Source organism: Sebastes fasciatus, chromosome 15 (genome assembly GCF_043250625.1).
Source record: "Sebastes fasciatus isolate fSebFas1 chromosome 15, fSebFas1.pri, whole genome shotgun sequence".
Lineage (NCBI taxonomy): Eukaryota > Metazoa > Chordata > Actinopteri > Perciformes > Sebastidae > Sebastes > Sebastes fasciatus.
Window position 1 is genome coordinate 25,257,295 of NC_133809.1, and position 27,960 is coordinate 25,285,254.

General features: G+C 41.1%; 2 protein-coding genes across 3 annotated transcripts; both read right to left on the reverse strand.

Moving 5' to 3' along the window:
* Positions 1 to 2,077: 2,077 nt before the first annotated feature.
* On the reverse strand, positions 2,078 to 11,412 carry calm1a (calmodulin 1a). The gene is made up of 6 exons (XM_074661637.1): positions 11,281 to 11,412; positions 4,744 to 4,774; positions 4,418 to 4,561; positions 4,220 to 4,326; positions 3,853 to 3,988; positions 2,078 to 3,220 (listed from the first exon to the last, which is right to left on the reverse strand). The coding sequence occupies exons 1-6, from the start codon at positions 11,281 to 11,283 to the stop codon at positions 3,192 to 3,194; spliced, it is 450 nt and encodes a 149-aa protein (XP_074517738.1). The 5' UTR covers positions 11,284 to 11,412; the 3' UTR covers positions 2,078 to 3,191.
* Positions 11,413 to 14,218: 2,806 nt separating this feature from the next.
* On the reverse strand, positions 14,219 to 27,669 carry nrde2 (NRDE-2, necessary for RNA interference, domain containing). 2 transcript variants are annotated; one of them, XM_074660745.1, is made up of 19 exons: positions 27,560 to 27,669; positions 25,913 to 26,018; positions 25,250 to 25,444; positions 24,910 to 25,050; positions 24,534 to 24,790; positions 24,208 to 24,434; positions 23,376 to 23,600; positions 22,556 to 22,745; positions 21,437 to 21,570; positions 21,225 to 21,345; positions 20,902 to 21,074; positions 19,632 to 19,803; positions 19,316 to 19,536; positions 18,690 to 19,173; positions 16,732 to 17,147; positions 16,422 to 16,561; positions 15,331 to 15,472; positions 14,783 to 14,854; positions 14,219 to 14,544 (listed from the first exon to the last, which is right to left on the reverse strand). In XM_074660745.1, exons 1-19 carry the CDS (start codon positions 27,633 to 27,635, stop codon positions 14,419 to 14,421), a joined length of 3,618 nt encoding a protein of 1,205 aa, XP_074516846.1. In that variant the 5' UTR covers positions 27,636 to 27,669; the 3' UTR covers positions 14,219 to 14,418. The 2 variants fall into 2 exon arrangements, with proteins under 2 accessions (XP_074516846.1, XP_074516845.1); XM_074660744.1 differs by having other exon boundaries at positions 24,525 to 24,790.
* Between the last annotated feature and the right edge of the window lie 291 nt (positions 27,670 to 27,960).

Consider the following 27,960-nt stretch of genomic DNA (forward strand, 5'->3'; position numbering starts at 1 on the left):
AAAGAGGACAGAAAGACAAAATAATGACTGACAATATACTGAAAATCTGCCCAATACAGTAGCATGGGATGTCCAACCCTAACACAAACACACACACACTGGCTCCCCACTCCATTGTTCTTGCTGTCAGGTGAAAACTGAAATATTGATGTGGGTGAAAGCTGGAGCCAGGAGTGGGGGATTGTGTGTCTGTGTGAAGGATGCATTGTGTGTAAATGTGTGTGAGATGAATTTGAGGCAAGTATGAGAAAGAACTTTCTGGATTGGAGACTGACTGTTAATAATGTTGGAGTGGCAGCTTGCTAATAGCAAGCAGCAAGATATATTAATACACTTCAGACTGTTATGTAAATATAGCTACTAACTGTGTGTCTCTGTCTTTCCTCTTTGTCTGCTTATCATTAATGCCATCATTACAATTATCAGCTACATTTGATATATTCTAGGAAGTAGCATCAGTGCAAGTACCGGTAGTACACACATTAAATTATACTACTTACTGACATAGCTCCCCAGTAATTAAACACAGACTGGAGCCTTTAGTGCATTTGTTAGACTTCCACTGGCTTCATCTGTTGAAAAAAGCCACAATATCAGCTTTCAAATCAGAGGAAAGAGGGAGGTATTTTAGGAGGAGAGATTTTATGGGTTTTAAGATGCACTGCGAATCTCTTTTCATCCCTCATTCTCTTCCTCTCACTCAAGTCCTGGGTTTCTATTATTGTCTTTCAAGCCCCCCCCTCTCCCCTTGCCTCTCTCCTCAAACTCCCAGTTTTCTGTTCCCTCTCCTTCGTTTCCACCCACCCCATGCCTGGCTCTGTTGCCTAGCAACGCCTCCTCATCTGCAGACAGACGTTCTCGACGATCTGGAGAAGTCCTTGTGACACCCCTCCATACACACATACACTGATCAGCCATAACATTAGGACAACATGGGCACCCTGGCCGGTCTGCAGCTACGCAGCCCCATACGCAACAAACTGCGACGCACTGTGTGTTCTGACACCTTTCTATCAGAATCAGCATTACGTTTTTCAGCAATTTGAGCTCCAGTAGCTCTTCTGTTGGATCGGACAACACGGCCAGCCTTCGCTCCCCACGTGCATCAATGAGCCTCGGGTCTGACCCTGTCGCCGGTTCACCGGTACTCCTTCCCTGGACCACTTTTGGTAGGTCCTGACCACTGCAGACCGGGAACATCCCACAAGAGCTGCAGTTCTGGAGATGCTCTGACCCAGTTCGTCTAGCCATCACAATTTGGCCCTTGTCAAAGTCACTAACATCCTTACGCTTGCCCATTTTTTTCTGCTTCCAACACAAAATTCAAAGTTCAAAATGTTCACTTGCTGTCTAATATATCCCCCCCACTGCCAGGTGTTATTGTAACGAGATAATCAATGTTATTCACTTCACCTGTCAGTGGTCTTAATGTTATGGCTGATCGGTGTATACACTTATTGTAACATTAGGTTAGTGAGGACTTGTTGGGTGTCCATAACCGCCACTAGTGTTTGGGACACTTGCGTGTTAGTCAACATAGACTTTTGAATATTCAAATGTTTGATATTGTACTCTTATCTGTTGTTCCATGGATACTGCTTTTTATCAACAATGCAAGATAATTAAAGTAACCATGGTGTTCTGTTTAAATAGATGCAGAGGGTTTGTTCAGTATTACTTAATTCATGTCTCCTATTTTCCATAGTTCCTTTGATTTCAAATGCTGTACAATTACTTAGCTTCTATGCAAATACTCATTTTATTGAGATTAGTTGCAACTTTTATATTATTTTTCTGTTCCCATCTAGTGTTTGTTGAAAACCAGACCAACTTTTGATCTTCTGATGACAGCTCATTTAGGAGATTTAGGAATGTAAAAACTGACCAATTCCCTTCCCTATATATGTTTTAAGTGGGCTTCAATGTTCGCGCTTACACTTACACACTGTTAGAAAGACATCGCATGCAATAAGTAGCACAGATGAGTCATTTTAAAGCTGCACTTCCCCCACAGAATCTGCCTTCACAGAGAAAAACACAAGTCACAAACACAAGAAGAAGACCCGATACGAGAGAGTTAGTTCATGGTATTTTATTGGAAAAACAAAATGTAAAGACTAGCATGTACAACTTGGAATGCAGATCAACTGAACTGAACAGAACAGTTGGACTGGGCCGGGCCTCGCCGCACCCACCCACTCACACACACACACACACACACACACACACTTACACAGGCAAACTCACACAAACACAAGATAGAAATGCCGCAAAGCACCGACCCCGTCCCCACTAAACTGAAATTAACCCCCGTAGAATCATGATAGATGTAACCTTTGAGGCAATATACTGTACTTAAGCATGCTTCAGTAATAACCACATTGCCCCAAATGTTGCTTTTGTATATCATCACCTTTTAAAGCCCACCCAACCCCTCCACATAGTCTGGGACACATCAAACACCCAAGGGGCTCAAATCTATGCCCCACCCAGGATTCCCCCTCAAAAAAGGTGAACACACAAAGGATAAAGCAAGTATCCTGACATGCCAGAAACACAGAATCTAAAATGAGTTCTTAGTTATTCCATTTTAAAATTTTTCTTAAAAATATCTCTGTTGTCACTGACTTCATTTAGGTAAGCAAACTGCAAAGGTTCCGCTGGTTCACTTACTCCCATCCATCATTCAACTAACCCCTCCCTCCTCTCTGTGGGTCCCAGGCCAACCTGAGGCCCAACAACAGCCTTCTGCCATTGGGCTCTCAACAGTAACCCATCTAAAGCTGCATGCATGAAGAACAGAAAAAAAGAAAAAACAGGAAGTCATAGAAGAAAGGCGATTGGCCAGCCCGTGTAATCATCATGACATCAGGCAGATGGATCCAGGAAGCAGAGGAGCAGTGGCCTAACCAGCCAGCTGCAGAGAGGCTGCTTGGCTAACGAGTTAAGATCTGATTGGGCAGCTCAGCGCCGGGGGGCGGGGAATACAAGCCAAGTACATGCAGATTCATTTAGAATTTTTCTTTTTGTCTTTTTTTACCTTTTTTGAGCTTGTTTATATGGACAGATTTTCAGTTTTCCAACATTCAGTTTAAGTTGTCTATACAGAACAGTATGAATAAATGTAGATTTTTGCAATAAGAGGTAAGTGAAACATTTGACTGATTCTTTGTCTTTAATGGGAGCCCAGTTCATTTGGCAGTCATCATCTGAACAAATTCTGTGGGGGGAAAAAAAGCAATAATATTCATCAGGAACCGTGTTTAAATATGTACTATTATCACAGTTAGAAAGTAATGACTGATCAGACTAAAAGAAACCAGCCATTGAACACAAAGTGACTACAGAGCTTCTGTCCATCGTTTGTCAGCTTACATAAGGACTAAATTTAGCTTACATAATTTAGCCTTGTTCCATTGACGTACTTAATCGTAATACTAATGACGGAGGAAAGGACAAGTGAGTGCACATCTATGCATTCCTTTATGCATGTAAACTGTATTCAGGGTTTCTCCCAGAAAGTTGTTAGGCCCGGTCGGCCAAGTGTTTGGGAGGAGAAGCGGCTTGTCACTAAAATGAGAATAGCTAGACCACCTTAAAAAGGTCAGTCCACCTTAAGTGAGCCTGGGCCGAAATTGGTGCACACTCGCTAATGTTACGCACACATTCTACGCACCGAGTTGTTCCTTAATGGAGTTCGCCATTTGTACAACACATTTTAGTTTAAAAAAACATCTTAAAAATACATTTTAAAAAATCCCCGATGCTTCAGCCTGGTGCGCTTGCAATACACTGACGGAAACCCTGGTACTTGTGTGGCTAAGTTTCAAAACAGACTTTGCTCTCCTGTACCTTCATAGTTGACCTGTCCGTCTCCATCGATGTCTGCTTCTCTGATCATCTCGTCTACTTCCTCATCTGTCAGCTTCTCTCCCAGGTTGGTCATCACGTGACGCAGCTCTGCTGCGCTAATGTAACCGTTGCCATCCTGCCAACACACATACCACGCATTACAGTCAGTCACACGCACACGAAAACAGTTCCTTGATGATGACATCTTTAGTTGTCATCTTAAGCTTAGGAACATTCTGATTTCAGATGAATGAGTTTAGTATTAAAGCTAAACTGCTGATGAGAAAAACCCAATACATCTAAGAAATCATTATTTTTCTTGCTTCGTCTTTACAACACAAAACGACACACACACACCTAGGCTTACCTTATCAAAGACCCTGAATGCCTCCCTGATCTCCTCCTCACTGTCAGTGTCTTTCATCTTTCTTGCCATCATCGTCAGGAACTCTGGAAAGTCAATGGTCCCGTTGCCTGGAGGGGGAGAGAAAGGAAGTCAGAAGTAAGTTATAAATACAACCAGTCAATGTAGTTAAAAAGCATCTAATCAAAGGAATCAGCATACCATCTGCGTCCACCTCATTAATCATATCCTGGAGTTCGGCTTCAGTTGGGTTTTGACCCAGTGACCTCATGACAGTGCCCAGCTCCTTGGTGGTGATGGTCCCATCTCCGTCCTTATCAAACAGGGAGAAGGCCTCCTTGAACTCTGGACAGACACAAGGGGAAGAGGGGACACAAATACAGGAGGTGGAAGAAAAGGATGAAAGAAAATATTAGCAATAGCAGATGTAACATAACTGATATCCCATGTGATAATGCATGGACCTATGCAGAGAGTGAGTTTATTGCTAAAGATGGTAATGCAGTGTTTTTATACTGTCCCCTTACCGGCAATCTGCTCTTCTGTTAGTTGGTCAGCCTAAAAAACAAAAACAGAAAGACAGGAGAAAGAGAAAATGAATACACTTTTAAAATACAAAATGCTTTACCTTTTAGGTGAAGGTTGGGACGCAAATAGTGACAGGTTTTAATAAACCAATGTCCTGGATCGACGCAACATTTATAACTTCCAAGATGTTAAAAACCCTACTTCCTTGCCAATAGCCAATCAGCAACAGCCATCACACATAAAACGCCAAACGGGAGCAAGTGATCATCACACACTAAATGGAAGCGGGCGGCAAGGACAGTCCCATTAAAACAAGCATGCCTGCTACCATAGTTTACCAGAAACTGGTATGAACTACAATGCAAGATACACTTAGAGTGATGCAACAATTAGGCACAATTTTATTTATTATTTCCTTTACTTTTGGGACCGACTGCCCTGCACACTGGAACATCTAGTCAGAGCAAGTGACCAGTATGAACCACAACCACATACTACAGTATCTCAAAACATTGACAGTAGGAGTTTTTGGCTATCCACAAGCCATACATTAACACCCATATACTACCTAGTGGTGCTAAAAGCTCAATTCACTCTGTGGGTGCATCTGTGTACAACCTTTATGTCATCAAAGTGGATATCTGTGAGGTCTGCCACCAGCTTCATTGCTTTCGGTGCCGTTTTTTTCGCCTCTCCGACCCTGCCTCCTCCATCCAGCCTTAATCCACCACCTCCTCTGCGCTGCTTCAGATCCATACCTCTTCCTCCTGCACCTCCCCCAATTACACCTGTTTTTAAGCTGAGGCCATCCAGCGCCCCTCGCACCATCACCAGGCCTTCAGCCAGGCACTCCGCCCGTTTGCTGTTCTGGACACCCTGTTTTTTAACCTCGGCCAGCTCGGCCTTGGTTCTCTGCAGGCAGTTCCTCAGGTCCTGCATCTCTCTAACCAGGCTGTCCGTGCGGCTGGATGACGAGTCCATCAGCATCTGCAGGAAGGCTCTGTAGTTCCTCTCCTGCTGCTGGATGAGCTCCTTGTAGTAGTGCTGTTGTTCATCCAAAAGGTCGTAGACGGTGGACAGGCTCACCAGCTCGTCCTCCGCTGGGTACAGAGCCACTTTCTTAGGCAGCATGATGAGGGAATGATGGCATGCAGGGCAGGAATTATGTCTTTGGAGAGGAGGAATAGGTGGATAAAAAAAATGATGACCAGACATCTATCAGTCGCTCCTGATTTGTAAAACGGATGGGCAGACGGAATGGTGGATAGCATAATTTGCCATCTCTTAATGGTTACATAACTGTATGGGTGAGGAAAAGTTTCAGTTTCGATTCGAGTCGATGGCAAAACAGATTATGTTTTTAATCCTCCTGGATAGGTAGATAGTTGGATGGACACATGAATGGTGATCAAATGACTGCAGGACTTGTCTTTCAATCCATCCAGTGTGAATGGATGGCTGGATGGATGACAGAAGTTTTTGCAATCCCTCTGGAGTGGCAAAGGTCAGTGGATGGCACTGACCTGACAGGTGATGTCTCTCTTTTCCATGAGCTGATGAAGAGCTGATGGAAAAGCCGGTCCTATTGTTGATGTTTTCCTGGTTACTTTCCCGGTTACGTCCATCCGTCTCTCAATAAATCTGTCTGCCTGCCTGCTTAACTGTCGATCTTTCTTTCTGTCCTTGTGTCTTGCAGCGCTGCCAGTGTACGTGACCAGACGCTGTCCTTCCCTGGCTGCATCTGACTCCGACTGGATGAGGTGATAAAGAACCCCACTCCCTGTGCCTCCATGTCAGTGTGTGTGTGTGTGTGTGTGTGTGTGTGTGTGTAAACCTAGGCCTGACAGTGAAGGCTTAGCTGTCTGTCCATCTCCCCAACAGATGTACAGTAAAGATGGATGCACAGATGAAGTGTCCACCTCCTGCAGTAGTTCAATAGATGAATAGCCTTCAACACTTTGACAGAGAAAGAGAATATGTGTGTGTATGTGTGTGTGTGTGTGTGTGTGTGTGTGTGTGGAGGCCAGGCCAGAGGAGGTCACCCAAATGTGAAAATTGATTTAAGGGGTGTGAGAGTAACAGTGTCCAGACTGGGGGAGGTCACAGGGGTTTAGTGTGTGTCTATGTGCATGTGTTAAACTGTGGCCTGTCATCTCACTGCTACAGTTGCAGCTCCTAGGGAGGATCAGTTGGCTGGTCATCTGACCTCCTAGACAGCATCATGGGTCACACCAAATGCCCCCCTCTGGCAGGGGGCCCTATCCACAGTTACAGCAGAGCTCCCCAGGAGTTCGCCATGAGTTCGGAGTCAAGGTTTGTTTTTGAAGTAAATGAGCCAAAAATGGAAAACTGTCCTTCTTACAGAACTCAATCCATACTCTCTCCAATATTAGTTCATAAAAGTATGTGCAAGAAGGCACATAACCAGATGAAACCCCTCTTCCTGTTGCTTGTAAATCTTCTAATTTCTTTCCTTTCCACAAGTCATCACGAGTAACATGAAATTAGCATGATTTTTTATTTGAAGCACCCATAAGGTTCATGAAAACCTTCATGAAGTTTTTATTTTACTTTGCTGTACTAGGCTTTATTTAATGCAGAAATATCTGCCATTAGCAAAATGACTCACACTATCTATGATGCATTGCAATTATTTTATGAGCCTCATTTCTGATCTTCTATAAATACAAGACGGAACATGTAGCATGTTGTAACATTGAATGATTAAGAAACTGGAAGGTAATGACTGTATGACTATATAATGTATGTGTCTGGCTTTAGGGACAGAGAGAATGAGACGGAGGAACGGTGATAATAAATGGTCAAAACTGAAATGTTTCTTCTACAAGATATTAGCACTGTCAAGCAATAAATATTAGGCTTTCAGGATTTGGCTGATGAGAATGACAGCGAGGATGTGTGTGTGTGCACTCTAGCGGTGGTTAACAAGCTGCTAACCCCTCTAATACCCAGGCCAAATTCCTCTCAAGGCGCTGCAATGCTAGTGTGATAGTGTGAGTGCAGCATGTAGGCCCTATGATTTACTTTTACAGCACCCATGGACAGTATTAAGAAATTTAAGGAAAATCCGAGAGTTTTATTTAAATGTACTGATTCCAACACTGCTACTAAATAAATCAAGAATAATAAGTGATTACCAATAACGTTTTTTAAGAAAATGTCTCTTGGGAAATAAAGCTATGACTTTTCTATATCTTTATAATCACTACTGTGTCTATACATCCAGTGATCAAAGCTGACAACAATGTATATTTCGTTTCAAGTATATTCTCACTTCAAGCGGGCTATTCATGAACACATTTGATTCACACTCCAACTTTAGTAAGATGATTGACAGGACAAGTCTTTCTGCCTTGAACAGGATCCACAAATGGAAAGAAACAGTGACAATAGGAACAGAGATGTCTCAGTCTCAATCCCGCTGACTACTTCCTACTTCCTGTTTCAAACTTTGCCAACCGTGTAGCTATAGCAACCACAAACCAGCCATGTACCTATGGTAACTAATCCAACAGGTAGCTACAGAAATACAATACTACAACAGCCTGTGAGCGGCTAAAATATCCATTTTGAAATCATTTTAAAATCCAACAGGGACATTCAAATGAAAAGTCAATAGATAAAACACAGCTCATCCTGCTATTCTCACACGATGTGGAAACTTGCCAGACTACTTATCAAATAACAAACAACTTATCTAACTGAGGAACTGAGGAAACAAAGGTCTAATTTCAAGTTATCTTTCATGGGTTATATCATGTTGCAAATGCCTCAAATATCTCAAGACATTAAAGTTGGATTTGCACACTGCAGAGACCGCCTACCACACAAGTTAAAGAGACTCCTACTCCAGACGTTCTACTGGTGTACAAAAAAAAAAAGTCCACTGGTTTTTGACCCAGGTCTTCTAGAAAGAGGGATCTGCTGGTTTTTATTACAGCACTATGATCAGCAAATATTTCCCCCTGGGATGCAGTTTATAACACTTTACTGTAGTGAATGAGCTGCTGGGACACAAAGACGGACACACGCTAGGACACAAACGTGCATGTAAGGAGGATGTGTCAAGGACACAACCAACCAAAATTCACTGAAGATCCAGGAAATGATCCACTACAAACAAGTGATATGTTGCTGCAGGATTTCTTAAAAAAGTATTTACATAACTGATGTAGTTAACTGAAGTATGGGGACTTTGCCTGTGTAAAGCGCCAGAAAAGGTCTACCATATAATCTAATTTTCCCACAACAACATAACTGCATGTATTTGATTGAATGTAAGCTTCCCCCCTCAAAGCTATATACTACAAACCATGACTGGCGTATGATGCAACACCACCACTCCCTGGGGACTTTTCCAGGAACACTGACTAAAAAGCTGACAAACAAACCAGATTTCACAGTTTCCTCAGACAGTTCTGTACAAGAAATAGGGAAGTACATATCTATGTTTGTGGGAATAGACAGCAAATGTCTTCTTGCTTGCAATGCTCAGATAGATATAGATACCAGACTTTTTCTTCTAACCTCAATCAATACCCAAAAAATGTGATCTGAAACAAGGTAATTGTCATTCACATGTTCAAATAATAGGTTAATAACAGTACAGGTGTTACACCAGATTCTGTGACCTAATTAGGACTCTCAGCTATTACCACTGCAGTTTTCACAATGATTACGTAGCCGATAGCCGTTATAGAGAAATATTATGGTTAACAGTTATGAAAATATATAAACCTATATACTATTGGAAGGGTGAATAGCTGTAGTAGCAAAAACCTGCTACCAGAAGTGTAGATCTGTCTGTAACGTTACCCCACCAACACCTCACCCATCAGTCTTTTCCTAAATGTCTAATGTCTGTGAATCTAGTCACAGATTTCGGTGCAACACCGGCATCAAAAATTCTGTGTAGAGACTCGACACTTACAACTGCGTCTCCAGCATCACTGCGGAAAAAAATCCACGTTACTAGTCAGTGTCTGAAATTAAGTTTTTTCCTCACGTGCCACTGTGGCAGGTCACTGAACATTTCTGCCACTTCTGAAATCTATGTAGAACGCTTTAGAATCGTAAACACTAGGACTGTACAATAATCTGGTGATACGTATCATCATGCAGGGGTTACGATATATTGCGGTATTGTAAGCAAGGCAATATAATTATTTTTTTTAAACTAATTTTAGGAAAACGGTTATAGTATAAAAAACACACCGCCATATGCATACAATCTGAGTAAATAAATGTTTTTTTTAACTTTTTTATGCCATCAGAATAGTAGGATCTGCATTTGCATTTCTCTATTCAAATAAAATAAAGTATTGAATTAATCTTTGCTTGTATTAATTTAATTTATTAAACTATTAATTAGAAATCAATACAGGGTTTTTGAGAATCGATACAGTATCACAAAACATAATATTGCAATACTCCATATTTGATATTTTCTTCCACCCCTAGTAAACACTGAGTCAGTGGTAACAGACAGTAGACATACTGATCATGTGACCTTAATCACTGACTATTTTTAATTTAGGAATTGCTTTTTATAAATAATATATATATATTTTGTATATTATTTTTATTGACAAATTTTAATAACAAATACATCAAACAAAAATCAAAACCCCATAACCCAACCCCAAAGTTCACACCTGCACTGGCACACTCATACACACACCCACACACATTTACACCTGGGGAGGAGTAATACAAATAACTATAACGAGAAAATGATCTAAACCTAAAGCATGTCAAGGACAAAACATACATTTCATAACATACAGCATCATCCATGTGATAGTTAAATGCAAGCCATCCATAATGGGAGTATTCAACAACAGAACAGAGAAAAGGAAAAACAGAACAATCAATATACAAATAGAAATATTGTCAAACTGAGTCCAAATATTGCGGAAAGGGGCCCCAAGATTCTTCAAAACCATGTTGACATTTTAAATTATTTGCTCACAATTTCTCCATTAAAAATAATATTTCTTAATATAAGGAATCTGCCATGGTGGCACGTGGTGACCTGACATTTACCCTGTTATTTGGCAGGTTGCAGATGTTAATTTCATTCCCTGTTACTAGTAAGCTTCACTCGAAAATGCATAATGATGTTACAGCTGTCAGACAGCAGGACAATCAGTCACTGGTGGATGTAACATTAGCTGTGATGCTAACACTGGCAGCACCACTGGAACCAACTAAACTACTGCACAATATGCAGCTACACTTCAGTTCAGTGTGGGATAGTATATCAACTACATGTATACTCTCTATAAGCGGGTACGAGCTTAAAGCAACACCGATGTGATACGACGACGTGTCTCACAGTGTGGACAGACAGCTAGCTACTGTTAGCTCTGCAATGGAGGCTGCAGGATGTTCAAACAGAGATACTCTGCGTTATCCGGGAGAGAGGCTTTAAGAGCTCCTCGCTGGCTTTCAGTCAACTCAACACCATTTCAAAGTGGTACATATTATAAACCCTGGTTGATTAAGATACTCACCATGTCTGCTGTGAGTTGTGGATGTTGGTCTGCTAACGCTACAGGAGGAGAGAGAGAGAGGAAATGAAGGATGAAGCTGAGCTGAGAGAGACTGGCTGGAGACGAACCACCGCTACACGGTTCACTGTATTCCTCCGCACTGTGGCTCCTCAAACGTGCATGTACACACACACACACGTACACACACACACACAGTCTGCTGCTGTGCGCGTACCCGTCTCTGGGGTTGTTTCATATAGGAGATGTCATTCTTAATTTATACAGGTTTCTTAGTTAAATAGTTAAATAGTCTTCATTTAGAAAGAGAAAAGGACAGGTGCCAAACAACTTAGAACAAACAACATATATTGTGTTTTTAAAGAAACTTTCTCATGTCATTTTGTCCTAGAAATGTTTTTATAAAAAATATGTGTGCAACTTATGTAAAAAAAAAGAAAAGAAAAGAAAAACACTCCTAAAACATTTAATATGCTCCAAAAATCTAAAGGGTGCATCAAAATGTCAAAGAAAGTTCCTAGAAAGAGTTTTATTTGTTGTGAAAGGGTTTGCATGCTGTGCAAGACTGGATTCATTTTTGGCATACATTTGATTAAAAGCCAGCACTACTATGCTGGAGTAATACTTAATTTGTGTTAGTTTGTTCTGACGTGATTGAATACAATTGTATTATGAATATGCATAATGCAATATTTGCACTATCTGTTTATATCATGTTTATTTTTGTTTATAGCTTATTTTGTATATTGTATACTGGTAGAATAAAAAAAAAAGTATTCTTATTTTATTCTAACGTTTTTATCTATTCTTTTGTTATTATACTGCTTACTTGCACCAACAAAACCAAAGCAAATTCCTAGTGTATACCTCTTACACCTGGCAATAAACACGATTCTGATTCTGATAAAAAATAACAAATCTCTTAAAACAAGGTCCCTCTATAATAGCTAATAATGCAGGACCTGCCTCATTGCGTCTTTGAGTTCTTTAAAAGCGCTATATAAATTGAATTTATTATTATTATTATTATTATTATTATTATTATAATGTACTTTAGTGGTGCACATTCCCTAACAAATGTGCATGCATGACATGCAGTGAACCTGAGGCCACACAGTTGCCCTACTTTGCCCTGTTGGTAATCCAGCCTTGATGCTGTGTCATCAGAGATTTAGAGAAATCGACTCCAACATTTAGTATCGCAATACAAAATGAAATGAAGCCCATTTTGTCTGTTATTGAATATGGACATAGACACACAGTAGTAGTGTAATCTGAGCCCCATTAACTGCAACAGGCATCTAAATTGACCTGTATGCAGTTTTATCTCAATGTCCTGATTTTATTTATCTGTTTTATGGTGATAGTTTTAGCAGTTTAAAAAAATATTTTAAACTGTTTATATTGCATTTGGTCCTTCTTAACAGTGGAAACACCTTTCATTGCTGGTATCCTAATAAGAACCTCACACTTTTGTGACATTGACATTATGTAAACCTAAATAAAAATGTTAGTGTAACATCACCATTACAAAAGCAACCTTAAAAAAAATGTATTTTCCAGCAAAAACAATTTTCTTCGACCCATTTCACATGACAGTGTATTATGAGTGTTATTGTCAGAAAATAAGACCCATTAAAATGTAGTAGAGGTTTATTATGAGGACAATTCTGTCTGGGGATAAAAAAAAAAAAATCATAACTTTTATTAAAATAATTGATTAGTTCATAATAGTGGTCGTTTGCCTTTAAAGAAAAGGGCGAGAGGTTTCCTCGTATCTATTTATACTATTTTTTTAATCTGTCGAAAGTGACGGACTAATTTGTTACACAGAGTTTTATGCAGGCGGAAGGATACATTCGCGGCTGACTGCACTGGGGAAGTTGCAGTTCTGTGTTTGATAGGCCGCTTCTGATTGGACGGAGCAGAACCGCAATATTCTGCAGACTGTACAGAGGCCGCTGATTGGCCAGGGCGGATCTGCAATGCGTCAAACCACGGCGCGGCAACGCTGGCAGGAGGGAGCGACTCCAGCTCCACCGCCACACTGTGTACAGCATGTCCTGTGGTATATGAGTAACACATCGATAGGCCAGGTAAAACAGGGCAGGTAATTCACAGGTGAGTTGAGGAGTTATTGACTGAAATAAAAAAATTTGACTGAATTCTCTAGGTTTAAAATGTAATTCTAAAAGATGATTTAAATGAACAAAAATTGCAATAACACATACTTAAACTATGTGACAGACTTTACAGTGGCACTGTTCACATGATACAATTTAATATACAAAATTAAAAAATAACACCACGTAGAAAGTGACAACTTTTTCTGAACTTGACACAGCTAGTCTGATATTTTTCTATTCGTGGTATAAGATTCGTCTTTCACCAACAATATCATTTAACCTCATCATCATCCGTCTCTTAATCCAGGGGTGTCCAAAGCATTATGAACAAGTTGAAGAATTTGCATTTGAACATTCACAGTTAAAACTTGATAATCATGACCAGGGTCTGAAATTAAGCGTTTTCAGGTCACTGAACATTTACCTGAACATTACCGGCCATTTTTTTGTCTGCCACTTCTGAAATCTAGGTAGAACGCTTTAGAATTGTAAACACTGAGTCAGTGGTGCCAGACCGTGGATTTATGGAATATATTTGATTTAGGAATTGCTTCTTAAAAATAATATTTCTTAATATAAGGAAAACCTGCCATGGTGGCAGGTGACCTGAAATTTGTACCTGCCACAGCCAACATTTACCCTGTATTTGGCAGGTGGCAGGTGCTAATTTCATTCCCTGATCACGACTCTTAAATGCTGAGGCAGTGGAATGTCACAGTTTCCATGGTCTTCTTTATGTTTTCATTTATCTCAGTATATGTTTCATTAATGTGCAGTTGCATGCATGTATAAATAAACCTACAGCACACAACACATGAATGAGAATCATATATTTATTAACAGTATCTGGTATTAAAACACAGCTAGTGGTTTGCTGTGAAAATAAAGCATTAGACATTATGTACAAAAGGATGGCTCCTCGCCCATAAGATCAATGCAACTTTCACTGTATAATATGTGTGTGGAAGCATCTGAGTTTTGTGTGCGAGTCTCCTGTTCAATGAGATGTCTGTGTTCAGTCCTCAAGTAGTATATCCAGTTCCTCTAAAGGCAGTCTGAGTCGGAGTTCTTTCTCCGTCATCAGATCTACAAACTCCTGCAGATGCTCAGGGAACAGCTGCACTGCGTCCATGTACAAACCCTGATCGCACACGTGCCACACACACACACACACATATATATATTTGCATAGATGCAAATTTACATTCACACACACACACACACACACACACACACACACACACACACACACACACACACACACACACACACAGAGAAAGAGAGAGAGACAATTAATTTTTCATACGTACAATTTTAAAAATTAAGTAGACGGAGGTCAGCTGCTGTTAGGAAGTATCACGTATATGTCTGTAGCTCACCTTAGCCCAGGGAATATTCTGTAATGCCTTGTAGAAGATCCCTGTGGCTTTATCCACCTTCCCTTCTGACACCTACCAAATATACACACACATGTAATAACATTACATACACAAAGCACAGACATAGGACTTTAGTGGCAATATTTGTATATTCAAATGTACAAATTACACAAAGTAAGTCTGTATGGGCTGGTCTTACTGTGTGTTAGTTTTTATACTTCTATCTCCAAGTCAATATTTGGAAAATGAGAAAACAAATAAAAATAGGCAGCACTCAAAGTTCAGAGATTAACAAGTAGAATGACATACAGATCAGAACAAAATGCAATCTTAAAGGCACAACAGGTTTTTCTAATCATTACTGAAATGCACATTTTTGCGTTTGATTTCTTTGAAAATTGATTTAATGCTAGATGCTAAATTTCTGCCTTGATCCTTGATAAATGTAACTTCTGCAACCGTTTTTGCCATCGTGTGTACATCTTTAAGAAAAGCCGGTATTTAGTCAAGTTAACAGGTGAATTTGTGAGTGTTATTTGCTGTCCCACCAGAAAGTGAATGTACATCCTCCAAAGTAACGGACAGTGAGAACCCATCTCTGTTGCTATGGCGCTTTCAAACAGTCCTCGGATACGGTGGCTGAGGCCATTCTCTGGCAGGATGGGCAAGGCAGCATCATAGCAACAAGACCTATAAAGACCATAACAACATACAATTATTAATAGGTACTGTAGGTAATGGGAATTTTGATAGAAAATATTTGTGAAAAATAGTTTTCTTGGCTTATTACGCATAAATATGGAAGTCCTGAGAGGCAAGTGAAGTCTTTCTAAGTCTGATCTAAATAATATTCTCTCCTGAGTTTATGACTTAAGAAAATGTGAAAAAAGGTTTTGACAGGATAATCTTTCTAAATTCCGTAAAAAAAAAAAAAATCATTTGTGAAATTAGGTGAAAAAAAAAGTTTTGGCAGGTGCAAGCTTTGTCCACACAGGGAACGTCAGGAGCATGTGGCGGCTGCCTCGCTGAACGGCTGCGTGATTCACGCGTCGGGTGTTTACACCAGCTGCGTTTCTGGGTTTATGCTAAATGCAGTACCTGTGAGGGTTTCTGGACAATATTTGTCATTGTTTTGTGTTGTTAATTGATTTCCAATAATAAATATATACATATATTTGCATAAAGCAGCATATTTGCCCACTCTCATGTTGATAAGAGTATTAAATACTTGACAAATCTCCCTTTAAGGTACATTTTGAACAGATAAAAAATGTTACTAATCACGATTAACTATGGACAATCATGCGATTAATCACGATTCAATATTTTAAATCGATTGACAGGCCTAGTTTTCACTGACGATAAAAATAATAAAAGAACCTAGAAAGATTATCCTGGCAAAACCTTTTTTTTCACCTGTCAAACACAGGATAGAAAACAATTTAGATCACACTTGGATTACAACAATGTTTTTCCTCTCACTTGCCTCTCAGGGCTTCCATACATACAAAGAACGAACAGAGAAAACTATGATCATGACATCTTGATTACATCTTCTGAAGTTTGTTACAATGCTTATTCTCATACAACATGAGTGCAGGATAACCCCACACCTACCCATCGGCCTTTCTTCTCTTACCTCTGAGCAGCGTCCACCAGCTGCTTCCTTTGTTGTTCAGCAACAATGGCAAAGAGGCGTGGCACCACACTGCTGTTGTCCCTGGTTACAGAGTGAAAAAAACGACGCGCCCGGCCAGCACTATGGTAACGGTTCTCCACCTGAAACACGAGTCGCATGATTGTCATCATGCCAAAATACACAAGTACTGATTCAGAACAGAATGAGAGCTGTGGGAAAACGCATCTAGAGAAGCTCATTGCCAATAACTGATTGATTTGATTTAAAAAAATTAAATGAGTTGGCATCTTAGGAGGAGACCATGGCTTACCTGTACATATATGCTCCAGAGAGGAGCGCTGCTGGGCCAGGTGGCGAGGGCAGAGGTCAGCATCTGTCTCAGTGTTGCCAGTGGAAACACGCTGATGTTGTTGTGGTACCTAAGCAACACTGCCTGCTGCACAGCTAATGCCTCACACTCAGAAGCTAGCCTGTCAACATAGTGCCTGCTGGTGTGGCTGGAATCAGCTGCAGACTGGCTAGTGTCAGTGCTAGCAAGGTTGGCTTCCTCATTACTGTTGAGCTGCTTGTCAGGTGTTAGCGTGTGGTGCAGCTCCTCCGTCCTCTCTCTAGCCTGGCTGTAGACGGCGTTAGCTGCTTGGATGCCCATTGTGAGGTACTGGAACAGAGCGTAGCAGCCTATTAGGCCTCTCAGCCTCAGCTTCTCTCCTAGCAGGTCCTCATGACCTGAACGATGAGATGAGAAGTAAGATCGAATCAAAGAAAGACAGCTGTTCTTCACAGGAGACATTCAGACCTGTCATAGTAGGAAATGCACAGGTGTTACTTCATCTACATTCAAGTGTCCCAGTAAGCCATGACAGTGTGACAGTGAGCCAGCATGCACAATACCAGAACGTTGAAACCGAATAAGCTAATTGGAATTCAGTCATCATTAATTTAACATGTGCTTTTCCTACTGCGACATGTCAAAATGTGTTCTGCGAAAAAGGCTGAGGACATTTGGGGGGGATTTTTTCTTTAATCTTAATGACAAATATCATGTATTACATAACTACTACTCAGTGATGGAAAGTAGTGTACTTTACTTGAGTATTTTTTATTTTCTACTACTTTCTACTCCACTACATATCGGAGGAAATTATTGTACATTTTACTGCACTGCATGTATTTCATCATTTTAATTACTTTACAGATTCAGATTATTAAAACAAAATATAAATCAACTAATAAATTAGGCTATTGTAGATTAAGCCAGTATTTAAAATGTGCCACACCATAAACAGCTGCAATATTAATGTGATGTATACAGTAATGCATCAATAATTATAATACAATACTAGAATATATATTATTCTGCATAATGAGTACTTTTACTTTTGATACTTTAAGTATAGTTTGATTTGAATACTTTGGTACTTTTACTCAAGTAAGATTTTGAATGCAGGACTTGTACACTGTAGTATTACTATTTTTACTTAAGTAAAAGTACTTCTTCCACAACTGCTACTATTAGTATTATTAGTTTGGCAATGCTTTTGTGTATTTTAAAAATAATGATACTAATATTTTGAATAATAACTAGGTATGCACTAATCTGATCTGCCCGATCGGTATCAGACTGACATGATTAAGTAGACTGAGTATTGGCCAGTTGTGACCATCTAGAATAGATACGTTTTCTCCGTCAGTGTCATGATAAAATTCTGTGTTTCTGCTCTCAGTTAAATGTATTCAGTCACAGCAAGCCAATAACTCCCTGGCCTCATGTTACCGTACATAAAAACGACTACAATGAGTTTCACATAGTTAGATACAAGTTTTAAATTTAGGAAAAAGAGAGCAGCAGTATCCGATCAGTACTTGGTTTTTGAACTTCAAGTTGAAGTATTGGAATTGGTATTTGGTGAGAAAAAGTTGGACTGGTGCGTAACTGGTAATGATTACTTATTGCTTAAGGTTGTTGTTCCATGTTTCAGACCAATAACTACTAATCATGCACTGTATACCTCACATTATTTAACACCATTTTTAAAGTATAAAGACAACTGAATATTCAACTAAATGCGATGGATTACATATTTTGCACAAGTTTCAAGTAGTTGATAAATATGCACTCGTGAATCTCAACAAATGGTGTGGTATGTTTGGAAAAATGGCCCGCAGTAATACTGAGTGATCAAATGGGCTAAAACCTGCTGGCCCTTTTATAAGACTTGTGTTGCAACTCTGTGACAGATGAAATAGAGAAGTTGTTGTGAAGCGAACCTTTTCTGTTGGTCTGAAGGTTGTGGATGTTTTGGTCCAGGGCTGACAAGCCATCAGTCAGAGCCTGCTCATACGACTTCCTGGCTTTCAGGATGGAAACCGGAGAGAGGGACTGGGAGGATGAGGAGGTTCCTTCTGCTAGCCTTGTTAGTACACAAACAGCTGGGGACACGGTGACATCACTTAGTCTTCCCCCTATCACGCTCTGCCCGTCCTCTACCTCCAGCTGGGCCCACAGCAGACACAGCTCACAGAGGGTGGGGCTCTTCAGCCCTTTGGTTCCCCCTATCGCTGTGGCCGTGGAGAAGACTTTGCGAGCCTCGTCGAGGTTGCACAGCGTCCACTCAAGGTGGGCGTACTCCCGCCACAGCACCAACGACGAGCGGTTGTTTGGTTCTTTGAGCAGTTGCTTGGCAACTCGCTTGCTGCTCTTTCCCTGAGAGCGGAGACGCTTTTTGTTGCAGCCACGTAGGCAGCGCAAAACCTGACATATACACACAAATACAAATAATTAAAACAGTGCAAAGGTCAGACACTTTTTTTTTTTTTTACTTGAAATTAAGTTGACCTAAATGCTTTTTCATCCAATTTTAATATAACTCAGAGTCCGATAAACCGACTCCTACCTTGAGTTTCTGGTACTGCATCCAGCTGAGTGACAGGGCGGCTCGGTGGTGGGCAGGAAGGACAGGTTGGACCATATTGAACACATTGGTGACAAACCTTTCGCCCAGCTTCCCAAGCCCCACCCACTTCCTTGTTCCCTGGAGAGTGGTCATGTGACCTACAGAGTTAACCCCGGGGTCAGGGAGGTCGTGGGCGGTCAGAGGACGACTGAGCTCAATACCTAGGATGAGACATGGAGCCAGCTTTGTCTTAATGATATGCTTCAAGTTCATGGTTATATTTTAATTTGTGTTATTCTAATGGTGTAATTTTTACCCTGAGTGAGCAGAGAAAGGTTCTCCAGCAGCAGGCCAGGCTGACAGGGGGCAGCAGAGAGCACGGAGTCTACGGGCAGCCCCAGGAATGACAAGAAACGGAGAAGAAGACGGAGCTGGAGCTCTGGTGAAGACAGACAAATTAGGGACGAGGCGATGTCATCAAACAACACCTACAGTTGAAGAGAAAGAGACAGACAGGGAGTCAAACAAAGTGGTTACAACTACAGTGTTAGTGGCTAAAAGGTCTTATTGATAAAAATTTTATGTAGATGAATCATTTAAAAAAAAAAAAAAAAGAATATATCCACAGAGCTTTTAGAACAGAATGGCTACTTAAAAAGAAAATTATTATGATTGTGAATAATCATTTTAAAGGGGCTCTATTTAAGAATCAGAAATTGCTTGTTCACAGTGACACCTGTGGCCGTTAAGTCAACGACAGTCAGCGTCCTGTTGCTTGTGCGACAGTGAGGCGATACACAAGCGTGAACGTGATTGACAGCTAAAACCACAATATCACTATGTTGCGTCCGAAATTCCACACTAACATGCCATTTAGTACGCTAAAACAGTATGTGAGATATTTAAGTATGTCCGAAACCTTAGTATGAAACCGAATGCATACTGTTTCCGGTGAAATAATACATTATGCAACGCTGGACACTACGGCGGCATAAATATCACACAATGCAATGCGGTAGTAACGACAACGTTCATAACAGACGTTGACTGACAGCTCTGTAACATCAATAACGCTTCAATTTAACTGTAAGTATAAGATTTCACTTTGCTGGGCTTAATATATATTTGAAATTAATTCAGACTTTGATTCTCACAAACCGTCGTTTTGGTCACATGAGGTTGGCACGGTTACCATGGTTACAAATCTCCAACCGGCAAGGAGGCTCTCAGGAAGTGACGACATAAATTACTGCTCAGTGCATCTGAAAAGATACATACTACTGTTTATTCACATAAAAGTATGTTGAGCAATAGTTTACCTATTGAGAGTGGAGTTTGTGTTGGAGTCTGGTCATTTGTTGACATTAGCGGACTCTCTTTCTAACCAAACATTAGCTATGGTTGCACATTGGCATGAGTTTGACAGCCTGGCAACCACTTGTTGTGAAGTGAATGCAATGAAACAGGGGAGGGAGAATGAGACATCTAGTGGCTGAATGTCATCACTGTTATCAATAGCACCTTTCATTTAAACATATTGTAAATGGCTTCCCAATGTATCATACATGAGCACTTTAAATCCCTACCTGTCTGTCCGGGTCCTCACAGTCCTCTTCTGATTGGCCCTTGGCTTTGTCGGGCCTCCAGGGCAGCCAGTGAGCTGCTTCACGAGACGGCTCCACATCCAACCAGACTGTCCATCTGGGCTTGCTCCGGTCCTTCACCTCCTCCTCCTCCTCTTCCTCCTCCTCTTCTTCCTCTGTGGAAACCCACACACGAGAACATGACTCTGGTTTTTTATGATTTTATCCCACAAATCAATTTAGAGATTGTTCCAGGATGTACATCAACACTAAATAAAGTAAAAGCCTGCCTCACTTTGCTATAAGGATGTCTGCGTGTGTTTTACCTGCACTGGGCTGCAGCCACCCTCCTCGCTCTTGTTGGAGCATCCAGGCTTTCCAACCTCTGGCCCCAAACTCTCCAACCCTCTCCTCCCCGCTGTCCCAGAACGGCTCAAAGAACTCAACCTGCACACACAAACACAAAAACATAACTTCACTGGAAGACACAATTTCCTCCTTATTTACATTGCTGAAGCGCTGGTGCTTTAGTGTTTACCTGCTGCTTGGTGGACAGTTCTCGTACGCTGTCGGGTTTGTAGAAAGTAAAGTCGATCATGGCCTGAAACAGAGAAATTGCTTTCTCTGAGTGTCCAGACTGACGCAGGAAATGACACTGCTGGGTGAAGATATCTGGACAGAAAGGAAAGACGACCAGGAACAATTACAACAACTTTCAATAAGCATTGAGCATACAAATAAAAAGGCTTTGTATTCAAACAAATAAGAATATGATGCATCACATGTAAAGTGTATTTATATGCATGATAGAAGCCAGGTTTCCACCAAAAGTTCCCAGGACTTTTAGTCCCTGGAACCACTTTCAAGGAACTAAAAGGTTCCTTCAGCCTACTGTTGTCTGCGTATCCACAAAGTTAGGCAAATTAGTCCGCTGATGTATGAAAAAGAAACATGACATGGGACAAGGGCTGCTCGTGGTCACAGCAGTAAATACACTCTGCAGCCTACAGTTTAGTGTGCCCGCCTGTTTCATCTAAAATACATGCTGAAAAGATAAAACATTTTGTCTCACTGTAACGATATTTACTGCTGCATAGTATTTACTGATGCACGTTGGATGAAATGAATGAAATACAGCGGAGGAAAATGAAACTAAGAGCGTCAGTCTCCACAGTAAATCATCTATTGAGTGTTATTTATTTGTGTATCTCTCGTTTCTACCGCTCACCCTCTCAGCTCGCTTGCATAATCTCTCTCTCTTTTTACTCTCTGTCTTGAAAATGAGTCAGGAAGCCGACAGCAGAGCCTAACTTTACTTTTAATGTTATCAAACAAAAGAAATGCTCCCCCTTTGTCCTAAAAATGGTCCTAAATTGATAATAGAGTACCTCCTTGTTTTATGAATGAAGCAGTACACGAGTTGAAGCAGCTATGATGTGTGTGTTTCACAGTCATCCCTGCAAACTCCACCCCAAAAGTTCCGATACTGTCAGAAAGTACTACCTGCCCCCAACCAGGGCCTTTTTTGGGGGTAAAAAGGCTCCATAAAATGTCCCCGGAACTTAATTTAGACCCTGGTCCCTGCGGTCGAAATACAATGAGTTCCTCTCAGAGTAGAAACACTGGATAAGTAAAGGCTAAACAAAATCTCTCTTACCCAACATATCCTCCTCAAGCCCTGGCTGGGCCGCGTGAGAGACCATGGTGCCGTCACGCACCGCACTGAGCGTGCTTAGACACTTCCCGTACGCAGCGTTGACCTTTGACACGGTGAAGTTGCTGAAGTAACTCTGGGTGAACAGCAGGTACTCCCTCCACAAGGGGGCACTGTTTGGGTGGAGGAACACCTGAGATACAACAGAAAAAAACATGAGTTAGCCTCGTTAAGATTACTATAAGCTTTGGTCGACAGCAGTGGGCTACCTCCGGGTCATGATGTTCATTTAGTAAATTATGGACCCATTTAGAGTCAAATAGACCATAAAGCAGGGTATGCTTCAGGGCGTGGCTACCTTGTGACTGACAGGTCGCTACCACAGCATTGTCTGGGCTGGGTGTTGACCATGTTTCTGTCTTAGAACTTTAACCCTTTCACAGTGTGTTTTCACTTCATGAAAGTTAATTATGAACTTTTTAGTCGCCTGAAAATGTGTTATTCAGCGTTCGGTTGCACTTAGCTCCACCTTCTCATGTCACTTCTGTTTGTAAAAAACCCAAGATGGCGACGACCAAAAATGCCGAACTCAAGGATTGATTCAACAAATGGTTATAGAAAGTGATTAATTCAAATGTGTAGCGTCTTTGCTTGTAAAAATGCAGTGTGAACCTGACTGAACCAGTACAATAAATAGAGCACAGACAAATTTGCACTCTTTTTAGGGCAAAAAACCTAACCTGAAAAAATAAACCACGGCTGTAGTCAAAATACAAAAGCACTGAGTGAGTTTTATGGAAACACATAAAGACTGTAGACTGACCAGTTTCTTCCATTCTTTAGCCAGAAGTGGGGGCTCCCAGAGCTCTTGGCAGATCCTGAGCCTCTCCAGCTGTAGAGCTATGCAGCCGTGGTTGGTGGCCACTGCGCGCTCTGCGATGCTCAGCTTTTTCTCCAGGACCGCTCTGTAGGAAGACTTTCGGCGCTCGACCGAATCGCTGCCCTGTTGCTCCTCCTCGCCTCCAAACACTGATGCACTCAGCTCATCCTAGAGAGCAGGAGGAGAGGAGAAGGTTTAAAAGTTAGAACTTACGGAATGACTTGAAAAGCAATAAACAGGAAGAGCTCAGATAAATGATGGGTCTGATGATTATCATAGGCTGATATATGATATCTCACTGGTTTCACACATACAGTACATATTGCAAGTTACAATATAAAGGGGCCTGAAAACATGCATGTGAGTGTGGGGGGTTACACCGTGCTGTGCTCATCACAACAGCCCGACTAGACGGACATATCAAGAGGCGCACATACCTAGCATTTTCACATTTTATTTCTTTATATTGAAAAGATCCAAGCCTTCAGGTGCGCAAGGAAGAAAACAGAGAAAAGAGGAGGAGGAAAATAAATCTCAATATAGAGGTATGATGTTGGCCTCTGGCGGCTCCAAATCTGAATTTCGCCGAGGGAACCAAAAGGGCTAAAACATTGTTGGTTTTGGTCTTAACCTGGGATTTGTTGATGATTAGAAATATATAGAATAATAATAACTACAATATAATAGAACAGAATAATTAGAATACTTAATAACCTAAGGCAAGTGAAGCAGAATAAAGCGATAGTCTATATAATAAGAAAAACAGTCTTCATACCTGGTATCGTATGAATTGTATCCATAGCTGCGTGTCTGCTGGCTGCTCTCTGAGCCGCCTGTTAAACTCTTCAGTCCTCCCGGCCAAAGGCGCTGCACTCTGTCCCGTCTGTGTGTCCTGCTTCTGCTGCTCTGTCTGCTCCGGCTGTCCCTTCCCTTGCAGCCACAGCGCCGTGGAGGAGTCGTACACACCGAGAGGATTAGCGAATGACGTCTTCACTCTGTCACCTGGATTGACACATTAACACCAGCTGAGGTTTTTGCTTGATTTTTTTGAGATTGTAAAGTCTTCCCCTTCACCGTCTGTTACCTCCTTACCAGTCTCACCTCCTCTGTTCTCCTCACCATCACCCAGCGAGAGGAAAGAGGCGGGGGTGATGGCATCGCCGCGCTCTGGAATCGTAGGTAATGTAGGAACAGGGGCCTCGGACCTCAGCAGCTTGCGACTGACTGTAGAGAAGTATCTGTCGGCGGATTTCTTCTTGTCCCCTCCTTTCTGTTTCTTATTTGACTCCGACACCTCCCAGCAGAGTCCCTGTCTGCGGGGGTCCAAACCCAAGGACGAGCTGCCTTTCCTCTTGTACCTGGAACACACAAAGAGTTTCAAAATGATAACCCACTACATTTTTAGTCACTAAAACGGACACACATACACAGAGAGTATGCATGTGTGAATATAAATGAATAAATGTGTGCGTGTTACCTGGCTACGTCTCCTCTGTACAGGGACTTGTACGTCCAGTTGGCTGGGTCTGCTTTACGGTCCACACAGAATGGCTGCCCTGCGGGCGACTGGAGGTCATCCAACCAGGAGAAACTACTTGCTATCGGAGCAGCCTGGGGACTGCATGAATGCACACACATAAATACAGAGCAGAGATAAGCCAGTGCTATTGTGTATAAAGCTGGGTTTCCACCAAAAGCAGTCAAAACGCAATGAGTTTCTCAAAAGGTTCTTAGTTCCGGGGAAAAGTTCCTGCAGTGGAAACGGGGCTTATGATTAAGAGTGTAAGCATGTGTGATGTAGAAATGTGCGTCTATACCTATCTGCCTTTTGCTCCCTTTTGAGGTCACTGGGGAAAATGGGTTCAGAGTCAGACCCACTGCTATCCGAATATCTCCCACTCTTCTTCTTGTGTTTTTTCTTCTTTTTCTTCTTCTTTTCACTCTTCTTTTTCTTCTTTTTTGATGCCACGTTACGCTCATCCTCCTCCACAGAGCTCACCTCTCTGCCTGCACTGTGGATTAAAAAGTGAACTCAACATTAATGCGAGTCAGAGATGCAAACAACCCATTAAACACCTGCCTCAAGCAAAATCAAAGATTTGTTTGACTCATTTTCAAGTACTTCTAATACTTGTACTAGAAAAGTGATAAAATAACGGTCTTCATTCAGCAAATATCTAAACAGAGTGCTGCACAGTGAAGAAAAACAGATGCAAGTAGAGAGAATAAGAATATAGAAACAAGAAAAACATAAGGGGAAATGCGTAGTGTAAAAAGATCAGAAAAATTGAATAGGACAACGGCAGAAAAGCAACAATAAAATGCAGTATGTGTCAAACACTGACAATGGCTTTCTAGTGGAAAAAGGTTTTAAGAGAAAATTTAAAACATCCTACAAACCACAAAGTTGCACATGTAAAGTAGAATGTCCAGTATTGTGTCTGCAAGCAAAGAAACTAGCTTTCGGTATTGATCTGTACCTTGTTTCCTTCTCATTCGGCCTCTCACTAGTTTTCTCAATAAACCGACTGTGAAGAGAGAGGGCATCTCCAGTCTGAAAACTCTTATTGCTCAGCCAGTCTAATCCTAAAAGGAGAGAGAGGATAAAAAAAAGACTGTTATTCAGTGATCAGGAGGAGGTGAGTATCACTCACTGAGTGTATTTACATGCAGTGTTAGTATCACAGTTGTAGCTGGGTTTTCTAATCCCATGTGGAAACATCATATACTAATAATGTGGGGGATACATTTCTCTTGTCTTGCATTGCTGAAGATTAGCTGGAGAAGTTGAATCCAGAAGATGGGTAAGTACATCAAAAAGTCTAGGAAGCCAGAAACCAAACTCTTTTTTTTTTTGCTGCATGTGGAGTCAAAGACATGCCTGCACGGCCACAGAGGATCAGGATCCTGGATTGTATTAGAATCATTTCTGCATAGAGCTAAATGACCAGGTTTCTCTGTGATCCCCATGTAAAGGTCATGTCCCAAATATGATCATAACCAACAAGACTCAAAGCCAGGATACTAGAGTGCATGTAAACCCGTAATATGCGTGCTCAAGATCATGTCAAACTGCAGCGCATGATCAAGACAGCAAGCAGGATCATTGGGATCGATCAGGTGTCTGCAGCACAGCTGTATAGGGACCTTATTCTAAAAAAGGCAGATTAGATCCTCAACGATCCTACCCATCCTCTCCATCAGAAATTCAAAAGGAGTAGCAGATCAAATAGCAGATTCCTGCAGAAAAAAATTAGAACAACGAGGTATAGCAAATCTTTTGTGCCGACGACAATTAGACTTCTAAACGAGAGGTAAATAGGCTGCAGCCCACACTATACTGTATACTGTTTTGGACGGTGTTTCTCTGTATACTAAGACTGTTGGATTGCACTTTGTATAGAGTTTATATTTTATATTGTGAAGGGTGTATTTTTTTGTACCGTCGGTATTGTACTGGATGTTCTGCTAGTGTGTGTGTGTGTGTGTGTGTGTGCTGGAGGGGGGAGTGTGCATGGGACTGCACTGTACGCAGGATCCTGGGAAGTGTGTGAGGTTTTTATGAGATGTGTATATGACCACATGAATTTCCCCTTGTGGGATAATAAAGTTGACCTTTGACCTTTGACAAAAGGAGGATGTTTTCCCTTAAAACTGAATAAAAAAAATCACAATATGTGGAAGACAATGTAATCTCACCACCAGTGACAAATACAACTAGAAACCAAAGCATTCAGCAGAAACACACGCCTTATAGAATATCATCAAGGATGTATTGACATGTTTTGGTCCCTGTTTTTATGCAAGAAGGAAGATTTATGTTGTTTTCAATCCGGTATGCGTCCTTGCTAACGCACAAAACAACAATAACGCCTTCTTATGTGACACTAGCATCATAAACGAGGCACACAAAGAGTCAGACGGTCTCCTGGTTGTCAGATGTAACCGTGGAGTGGACAGAAGCTCTGTCATTGAGCTTCAACAGCAGTCAGTCGTCAGGACAATATGAGCTCATATATGAGCTAACTGGTGGCTCAACAGGTTTATGTTCTCAAACTTAAGACTAGAGGAGTGTTGAGGTGAATAACAACCATACTAAAATGGTTATTACACGAAGGAGTCATCACCTTTAGACGAATCTTCAACGTCGTTACTCTCGACTTCTGCGAAAGCTGGAAACAGCGCCATGATGGTGTGTCGCATATAAACAGTCGCAGGAACATGACGTCATATGACGATAGAGGCTTACCAAAATAAAATAAAGATAAGATAAGATAGGATATTCCTTTATTAGTCAAGCAGTGGGGAAATTTGCAGTGTACAGCAGCAAAGGGGATAGTGCAAAAAACAAGATGCATCAGCTAACACAGTAAGAAAAAGAGCTAAACAAAGTGTAACAAAATATGAACCATTTAAATAGAAGGAAGTATAAAAATAGGAGCAGTATATACAGTATTGACAATAAACAAACTATTAAAAAAATTGCACAAGTGGATTGTGATATTGCACAGTGAGAATGCAATGAAAT